Source organism: Anoplolepis gracilipes, chromosome 17 (assembly GCF_047496725.1).
Source record: "Anoplolepis gracilipes chromosome 17, ASM4749672v1, whole genome shotgun sequence".
Taxonomy (NCBI): Eukaryota; Metazoa; Arthropoda; class Insecta; order Hymenoptera; family Formicidae; genus Anoplolepis; species Anoplolepis gracilipes.
Window position 1 is genome coordinate 7,423,172 of NC_132986.1, and position 10,767 is coordinate 7,433,938.

The window sequence follows — 10,767 nt, forward strand, 5'->3', positions numbered from 1 at the left end:
TTAATAGACATTTTTGTCTTCCTTTTTTCCAGTAGAAAAGGATTTGGGAAAAGGGTGAGAGCTGTCTACGTTAGAAGCAAAGCAGACGGCGTTTCGTACCAAAAAAAGAATCTGAATATTGAACCGTTAGAATATTGAAATGTAAACGCTTTCTAAAAGATAAAATTATTGGATTTATTCGCGCTACTGAGTGGTGCGATTAAATCGTCAATATATAAAATATGTAATAAATATAAAAATGAACTTAATATGAAATATAATATAATATAAACTAATAAAATATAAATCAATATATATGTGATATGATAATAATGAAATATCGTAATATATGAAAAATCGGAGTATATTTTTCTCAAACGGAAACAACACTAATGTTATACATTAGTAAAGAAGATATACTTCTCTTTTTTTCTTTATTTCTATTAATTTTTTCCGTAAAAGATATTCAAAGTAAGATTTAATTAAGAAACTACTCGATCATAAGTGATGTGACTAAGTACCCATGTATTCACAGCCTAAAGTTATAAATTTCAAAAATTGCTTTCTAGTACGAAATGCATTTTTTTCAATTTTTGTTTCATTGCACGTTTCTTAATTGAATTTTACTTTGAATAGCTTTTATGAAAAAAATTAATGAAATAAAGAAAAAAGAGAAGTGTGTCTTCTTTACTAATCTATAATATTAGTGTTTTTTCTATTTGAGAAAAATATAAATTAGAAATTTTTAGGCCTTTCCAACTTTTTCGGGGAATAAATATTTATTCCCAGTTATTGTGTGTTACATATGTTTATAGAAAATTATTTTTTTGACATTTTTAACAGAAGTACAAATTAATTTTTAAAATGAGAGATTATTTAAATGAAATTTCTTCGTGATATCTGGATTTCATAAGAAATTAGTACAAGAAACCAAGTAACTGGATAATAATATTTAATTATAAAAATAATATTTAATTTAATTATACTAAATTCTCAGAGACAAATATTAAAAATTCGTTACGTTTATAATACGGACTCTTGTCAAAATTATCAAGAAACTAAAGAAGAGTAAAAGAGACGTAAGTTTTCACGTGGTAAAAAGCGTGACGTAACCGGTGTGACATAACTGACGCATAACAGTAGAGAAGTTGCTAAAAACATAGCGGATTCGTTTATTTCAAACGGTAGGAGTGAACAGTTGTATTTCATAAAAAATGTACAGTGAGCACCAATGAATCGTTAGTCGGTTGACGAACCGGCCACCGGTTGAAAGTGGGGATCAGGGGCTGCAAATATCCTGTTCATGAATGTTCGAGGGGGAAACTGTATCATGATTGGTTAAGGGAACTGTGGAGAGAGGGTAACTGCCCCTTCAGTGATATACGTATGAGACCTAAAATTCTTTCAGAATTCTTCTGAACGCTTAGCTGAAGATTACTATTCCGTTACTCGTAGAATCGGTCGTGATCATTTATAGGTTGTCATTTATAGAGTCATAGCATATCGTACACTTTAATAGAGATACCTGCTTTAGAAAGACGATTTCAACGTGAGTATTCGATTATTATCGCTACATGAAAGAATAAACAGCGTAAACTTTTTCGTGTTCCACGAAAAATCTGTTTGTGACATATCAGCAACTTCCTGATCGCTTCTATTTAGTGAGAAAAACAAATTATTTCAGTAAACTAATAACTATTTCGAGATACGCTGTGTCACAATTTTTTATCAATATTTTGTGATCTGTGTGATTTTCATCTGGAAAGAAGAAACGAGATGCTGCCGAGAACATAAGCGCCGACAATAACAAAACTCATTTTTGATAAACGTGATCAGCTGACAATAAAACAAGGTATAATATGATCATTTAATCTTGATTAAAATTTGCTTTAAACGATTTATAAAAGTGATGACCAAATATTCTCAGATATATGTATTACATTTTTTATATGTATATACACATGATGCTTTTTTTAATGTCCTTTAATTATATATTACATGATACAAAATTATTAAAATAGAATTCTGTTCTGAATCTGTCATGAATTATGAATCGTTTAAAATGAGCTGAAATTAAAATAGCAATATAGTTGTAACTATCTGGTTAATTCTGTTTATAACATACATACTCAAAACATACCTAAAATTTATCCGCGCAATTGTTGTCTCGTGTAAAAATATTTTTTTGCTTGCGTTTGTTTTACCTTTTATTTTTATAAAAGAGGTTTAAAAAAAGAGAAATCAAGATAAATTGTTTCAATTTAAACGCCTTGATATTATTATGAAAATATCTAATATTAAAGTATATTCGATTTTTTGACAAGAAATTTATTAATTTTTTTTTTCTAAAACAATTAAAATTACCCAATTATAATGCTATTCTTCTACTCAAAGTTGCTCGATACATTTAATATATATATTATAAATTTATTAATTTTTCATTGACGCTACACATTAATGTTGTTTAGCAATTTTTCCTCGTCATATCCACGTCTGTCTTATCTCGTATCGCCAATTGAAATTTCCAATGTATGTATATCGTCGCTTTGTCGTATGTTTTTCTATTTATTGTTATGGTCTTGAGAAGTATGACTCATTTGGAATTTGAAAATACCATCGTCGTTTTGACCTCTAAACGAAAGCGTTGTTCATTTGAAATTTTAAAGTCAGAAATCAAAATTATCAAATTTTTCAAGAAAAATGTTCGTTGATTGAATGATTTATTGATTTTCATAATATCAAAATGTGTCATTTTTAACGAAATATAAGTAATTTTTTCTTTCCTTTATAAACGAACAAAAATATATTTTTTTGGTAGATAATGACATTTATTGATTAAATAAGGCATTTTAATCAGCTACGAAATCACATTATGAACTTTCAAGTATATTCCGACTCATTATTGCAATTGCCATAAATATCAAATTTTTTTATATTCAAGCATATAATTTTGCAAGACATTACAAGAAGCAATTACTTGTTTCATAATTGAACATATGATTATTAATTTCATAATTACGTACTCGTATTCCCAATTAAAGCTATTTATTCTCATTCCAAAATCTAAGCAATAGTGACGAAATGTAGATAGCATTAAAATCGCATCAAAATCTTTATATATATATATATATGAAATCATATATATTACAGGCTTTCTGTAGATTAAACCTTTTTACAATATATTTTAGCGTCGAATCTTGATAGCTAACTGTGGCTTTTTGTAAAAAGTTTTTTCGTAAAAAGGCTTATTTTATAGAAAAAGTATGTAATGAACAATAAACAATCTGTATAGAAAACAAACGTGTGATAAAAAAGTAAACGTTTGGATATTTTAGTTAGTCATTTTTTTTAGATCATAGTTATACAACTTTAATTAATTATCTTTCAAATTACACTACTTGATAAAGTTCAAATTTGTTTATAGAAATAATAAAAAAAGTAATTCTACATTTGAAAGATTACATATGCATATGTTTTAGCTAAAGAGAACATCTCATTTTATGTGATGACATAAAATACAATTATTAATCTTATCATCAAACTTGCGAGCATTTATTCGTGTTTTCTTAAGAAAGTTGTTTGGTCCATTTAATATATATTTGTTATGCTTGAACTCTTCTTTAGTTTCTCTCTCGTATAACGTATGCAAGAAAAAGTGTTTTGCAAAAAACTATTTCAAAAAAAGAATTGTCAAGTTTTATAGCTAGTCATAATGGATCCCTGCTATGAATAAGAGTTTCACAATGACAGGGAGATTTTTCACATTCTAAAAGAGATATTCACCGAATAACCAAATCAATCCGATCAATGAATTGACTGCTTTGTCTTAAAAGAGAAACATCGTAAATCTTTTATTTAACACATGTTTAAAAATACATAACAATACGCGAAGCAAAATAAGAATAAAAATAAAATTAGTTAAATCATAAGAAGTTCACATAATGTAAAAAAATGTGCTCTCTTAATGGAACAAAATTTTTTTAATTACAGCAAAGGCTCTATTATTTTATTATCGTATATAATCAAATTATATTCTTATAAATATATTCTTAAATAATCATTAAACAATTTTAATAACAATTTGCGTTTAAATTATATTTATTAAATTACATTTTACTAAAAAGCGGAAAAGAAAAGAGTTAGCTAAGAAATAAATAATATAAAAAATAAGGATATAATAAATGAACAGTAGATAATCATGTTTATATGTTATATATTATATATTATACAAATAAAAATTTATTTATATAATAATATTAATTATATTTTTATATTTTAATAATTTTTTAGTAATTTTGTAAAATAATAATTGTGTTAATTATGAAAAATAGAATTTTTTAATCTAAACTTTTTGTTGCGCGTACGATCTTACGTGATAATTACTTTATCTTATCTCCGGATTTTATTGATTTGAAAATAGTAAAAAAAAATGTGAAATACTATAAAATAATAATTCACTATGTGTTAAATCAATGATAGCAGAGAAACAGCGCTACCATTCGTTCGCTTTAGATGATAGAAGCGTGGTGAGTAATCGTGCAACCCCCCCGATTAAACTTTGTTTCTCTTTCTATCACTCTAAATCTCCGCACTATTGCGTACTGTATCCTTCTCATTCTCTGGACCCTTCCCCTTTTGCAGATAACAAAATGTCGGCATGAATACGATGGAAGTCGTATTGATATCGAGTTTTCGAAGCTCAAGCTATGAAACATTTTCTTCCATCTTTGAGTATCTGCTTCATGTTTTCCTTTTTTTCTTTATTTATTCTTACTTTGTAAGATACATGTTATTATATGCGAATAAAAATGCAACTTTTTAAAATTAATTATCAAATAAGAATTATGTTTTTTCAGAGCATAAAAACAAATTTCTTGCAAATAAATATTTTTAATGTAAATTCTACTTTATACTCTTAACTTTATCATTATATGACACAATATATTTACATTTTAAAAATATAATAGGCATTAAATTCTTTTAAAAGAAACTGTTTAAAAGAAACTTAAGTATAAAATCCAATTTATCTGTGTATGCACTTTGCTCTATATATATATCCACTTATTATATATATGTATATATGTTCAAAAATACATATATTGTAATATTAATATTAATATTAATATTATACATATATATCAATATTATATATATATTTTTTATACGTGACAAATATTTTTAGAAAAAAAATTGTTGCCTAATAAATTTACATAGTCAAGAGAAGGTAAAAATAAGTAAAAACAGGAAACAGAGAGAGAAAAATTTATAATTTAGTTGTTTTATCTTGATTCAAATATGTGTGTGCTTGTCCTTTGACAATTAAAACTTGATTTTGTATTAAATTCTTTAATTTTAACTCACTTATCTTTTAATAAAAGAAATTCTTCAAATTTTTTTTTAATTACTGCATATTATAGAAACTTATAGAAAGAGATGTCAGAAAAGCATGGGAATGATGATTCTGGCATTGGGTGTTCACCTCTGGGCATCAGATTAGAAGGTGAACGGAATGAAACGGTGTCCCATCCCAGTTGTTTTCAACAATCGCCTACAAATGAATCAACAAATATGAACTACTCCGAATTGATCAGATCCGAAACAGAAGCTTTTCAAAAGCGAGGTGATGTTGATCACGTTTTCACGGGTTCCGTGAAATGTGAATTGTGTGAATTCAGACCCAAAAGATTGTAAGTATTATAATTTATAATTGATCTTTTATATACAATTTTGAATATTAAATATATTGCAAGATAAATTAATCATGTAAGAGGAATGTTGTGGAAAAATACATAAAATAAGTTTTTGTTAAAGTAAATAATATATATATATATATATATATTGTGTGTGTGTGTGTGTGTGTGTGTGTGTGTGTGTGTGTGTGTGTGTGTATGAAATGTACATCTGTATTATGTTTGTATAATAGGTAGATACAAGGTTAAATATTTTAATGAGATCGATATATTTTATAAAAACTTATTAAATTATCTGCAACGCCTGCAAATTAATATTGAATTACAATCAATGTACAATTTATTCAATTAATTCTCGATATATAATTGATCATCATACGTTAATAAAATAAGAAATAACGTTTTTTTTTCAAATTGTACATTAATATACATATAATTACACATATACATTAGTTATTATTTAGCAAAACTCAAAAACAAATTAATTTTTTTCTAAATTGTACACCTTTTTACAGATTTCAATATTATCACCATATAATCGTGCACTGCAAAAGAATCAACGATTCAGACTTCGAAATCGATTCAGCGCAGGCGTTGAATGCCGAATCTTTTCACAACGGAGATAATTCTCTCGAAGGAATCCAAAGCAAGAAGAAGAAACGACGCAAAAACGTTAAACCTAAAAGATGCAAACACAATGACTGCGACTTTGTAACGACTGAGGGATACGATGTGACAGAAACGAAGAAGGAGCTTTGGATGCACATGCGTAAGAATCACAAATATCCTCTTGTCTGTCGTCTTTGTCCATTCGTTACCGAGCCGAAACATCATATGGTTTACCATTGGCTTGGTGATCACACTAAACTCAGACCTTTCAAATGCGAGGAACCTGACTGTACGTATAATTGCGTAGCTAAGTCAATGTTAAATAGTCACATGGTACGTCATTGGAAAGTCTTTCAGTACAATTGCCAAGACTGTAATTTTAAAGCCAGATTACTCCACGCGATGAAGAAGCACATGAAAGAGAAAAATCATACTAATGTGACGGTGCTGAATGAAGACGGCACGCAAAATCAAACGGCCTTTATTGATATATACAGCAAAAAACGCAAACCTAGACAGAACATCACTACTAAAAATTACGACAAATCGGATCAGAGTGACCTCAATCAGTCGAGTTCATCAGCTTCTCCAGAACCACATGAAACGCTAGTCTCTCATTCTGAGACTCAACAGCAGCTACAATCAGTTGAGCCAGATAGTCACATCAACAACAATAGAAACCAGTCGAATTTATCAACGTATTCGTTATTTAACGTCCTATACGAGTTGAATAATTATATAACAGACATGATTCTCAATTGGAACAACAGTCAAAATCCGACCTCTTGGAACTATGTGAGCTTAGTGTTTAAAAATCTGTTTGGCGACATAACACCCTATATGAATATACAGACGATCGACCCACAGAATCGTTTAAATTCTTTGTTTCTTATGCATAAAATGATAAAGTTACACATCGAACAAATAAGTAAGATTGACCATAACAATTTTAAAATAATTAATGATATTGAAGCCGGTCCTAGTAACAATAAGAACAATGCTAACTATAATATCAACAATAATACAAACAGACTCTCGACATGCAACGAATTGGAAAATCAATCAGAAACTCAGTATATTCCTACAATAAACCGTACTAATTTCAAAATACCTGACAATGAAGCTGGTCCTTCTAATTACAAAAAATATACTAACCAAGCTTTAATATCCAACAAACGAAAGGCTGAATCGGAAGAACTGGATGATATGGCTACGAGTGGCAATAATAATTACTTCAATTCAACTGACAATAATGAAACTGGTTCTTCCAATAAAATTTATAACAACATCTCAACATCCGAGGAACTAGAATCCCAGTCGCAAACACAGGAAAACAAGATTCTAAATAAACCATTGAGCATCAGTAAATTCAAGATTACTGGTGCTACCAAACGTAAAACTAAAGCGCAGACACGATTCACGAGAGAAGAGAACACGGAACGGAATAAAATTGAATCTTTTGAGTCTCCGATGGACAGTGGTTTGCAAAGGCAGATTAATGTCACAGTAAACAATATAAAATTAAATAACAACTGCAAATACTGTGACCTTACGTTCGGAAACAAGTTTATGCATACTATGCATATGGATTTTCACACAATTAATGATCCCTATACGTGTAATTCGTGCGGTAAAAGATGCATTGACAGTTTAGATTTTAATAGTCATCTTATTCGTGGAAAACACTAGAATTCAAGACTAATATGAAGAAATGTCAATATTTATTTATTGTGTGTACTATTACTACTTATTCCTATTATTTAGGAAAAAAAATTAAAACATGAAAACTGTTATAAATATTATAACATTTAGTACCTTAATAATAACTCTATAAAAAAATAAAGACACTTTACATATGTAGACGCAATTTAGCATAATGAGCTAAGAGAATATGACGAACAGGTATTGAAACTCTTATTGCAATTATCGCGGGTATATTTTCAACGTTAATTATAGTATTTTTATAATAATAAAAATTACAACAAAATTTACCTATGCAAAAGTAACACAAGAAAAATAATAGTTTCAATATCTGGAAAAAAATAATCAAATTGAACGAAAAAGAGGGTTGAGTCCTCTCTCTTGTAAATTATTTTTTTTTCTTTTACAAGTAATATATATCTATTACTTCTTAATTTAATTTTTTCAGTATTACTTTACGATAATGCCTTCAATTTAACATTCCTCGAAATTATGAATTTTTTGATACATTATAAAGTTAAAATTATCTTTATTTATTTTTTTTTTTGCTATGTATGATATGCGTAATTATGCGTATGAACATGATACAAATTAATAATTTTTCCAAAAAAGTTTATACAAATCCGAGATATAAGTTTTTCAAAACAGATTATAACAATGTATCATTGAATATAATATCAAGTTCATTTTTAACGTTTTTATGCGTTGTATTAGATTTTTAGATTATTCTTTATTTTTACTTTGTTGCCTTTTCTCAATTTTATTTCTACTGTCTTTGAATAATATTAACGATTAAAAATAAAAACAAAAAACTTAAACAATGAATACGTAAATTTCCAAAAAAAATCTTTCTTTAAAATCCTTAATCTGTTATATGTATATATATTAAATGTACATGAAGCATTTAAAGCATTAAATATAGAAAATTAAAACTGACATTGCGTAATAAAGGATCATAAATATCTTTTTTGAAATAGGATCAAACAAATTTATATAATAGCGTCCAAGCTGTGATAAGATTTTTTTTCTTTATTTATTGAATTATATATCATTATTTATAATATATGTCTTAATAATATAATGACATATATATATATATAATTGTCATATTATAAAAAAAATATAATTCTTTACAAAATGGCAAAATATTGATTGTACATCGAGAATTAATATTATATATATATATATATAATACTAATTCTTTGTTATAATATTATATATAAAAATGTTGTCACAACAGGGACGCAGAATGTTTGACCATAGTTTTAAAAAAGATTAAAATGATTTCTATTGTTATACAACGATACAGCATTAACTTTGTGATGAGAGAATTTTCTTTTATATCTTTATTGTAATGTCTTAATTGTTTTATTGTAATCTTAATTGTTTTATTTTGAAAAACTTATACTATAAAATACATAACTATGTATTTTAGAATTTGTGTATATTTTTTGAAAAAATTATTGAAAAATTATTGCTGCATATGAAACATTAATTATACCAAAGAGTTAGGATTATATATATGTTATATATATTGTATAACACACATACACACACACACACACATATATATATATCTATAATATACATATTAATTATACATGTGTATTAATATATAATATATAATTATATTATATATACATATATAAAATATATGTATATATGTATATATACATATATATACATAGATATATAAATATAGGTATAGATATTAATAATATTATATATAGTCAATGTGCAGTCAATATTTCATATTGAAATCGATTGTAATTGATATTCATTTCTTATGTAAAGAGTAATATATTTTTTTAATACGACAATTATATGTATATACATATATATATATATATATATATATATATAGACATATGTGTATCATTAGATTATTAAAACATATTATAAATAATGGCATATAATTCAATAAATGAAGAAAATCTTGGCACTGCTTGGACTCCAGATTTGTTTGGTCCTATTTTTAAAAAAGATAGTTTGACATTAAAACAGGTTAGATCCGAATCCTCTACGATGTGTATTTCCTTATCTTACAATCCTCTAGTGTCTAATCTAAATTTTAATTTTATAAATTTTATGTATTTAAGACACTCCATGTGTATTTAGAATGCTTTCATATATTTAGTATATATTATATATTCAAACTTTTATTTATAATTTTAGGCGTTGTATTTGCGTAATGTAGACGAGCAGATACATCTTATGGCAACTTTTGTTCCCGACGAAATAGTCTACACTGATTTGTCAGATAAAAGTTTTCGAAGCTTTCAAGCTGTTTTAATGTTTCTAAATGTTTCAGGTTAGTTCTTCGTAGTATTTCATTCACATAAATTTTAATTTTTTCATAATTAGTAGAAGTAGATAATAATTATTTTTTCTTTCTCTCGGAATCTTTTTTTAAATTGACATACTATTTAATATCGTACGTTTAATGTAACGGTAGGTTTTTCCACGTTGTTTAAGAAGTATACTTATGATAAAAAAGGGGGAAGTCCAGCCTTAACTACAATATTAAATAATTACGTTTACATCGTAGTTCATGAAATATATTGCAACAAGGGAGATATACTGAAATTTTCTGGTGAGAATATTGCTCGAGTTAAGGCATACGTATCAGTGAATGAGAGAATAATTAGAAAATATTTTTAGTAATAAATGATTTGTCAAATAAAAATATAATTTTGCATATTTTATATCAATTTTGCATATTTCTCTTTTAGATAATAATTAATATGTATTTACTCTTTTATATATATACATAACGTTTCCTTTTATC

The 10,767-nt window shown here is 26.6% G+C and overlaps 1 protein-coding gene across 1 annotated transcript; it reads left to right on the forward strand.

Moving 5' to 3' along the window:
- The first annotated feature begins 1,373 nt into the window (after nucleotides 1-1,373).
- On the forward strand, nucleotides 1,374-8,105 carry LOC140675193 (uncharacterized). The gene is made up of 4 exons (XM_072909384.1): nucleotides 1,374-1,528; nucleotides 1,664-1,831; nucleotides 5,397-5,666; nucleotides 6,185-8,105. The coding sequence occupies exons 3-4, from the start codon at nucleotides 5,413-5,415 to the stop codon at nucleotides 7,965-7,967; spliced, it is 2,037 nt and encodes a 678-aa protein (XP_072765485.1). The 5' UTR covers nucleotides 1,374-1,528; nucleotides 1,664-1,831; nucleotides 5,397-5,412; the 3' UTR covers nucleotides 7,968-8,105.
- The last annotated feature ends 2,662 nt before the right edge of the window (nucleotides 8,106-10,767 follow it).

Coding starts and splice junctions, on each gene's coding strand:
- LOC140675193 (XM_072909384.1), top strand. CDS start 5,413: ATGTCAGAAAAGCATGGGAATGATGATTCTGGCATTGGGTGTTCACCT. Junction 5,667..6,184: donor GAATTCAGACCCAAAAGATT/GTAAGTATTATA, acceptor ACCTTTTTACAG/ATTTCAATATTATCACCATA.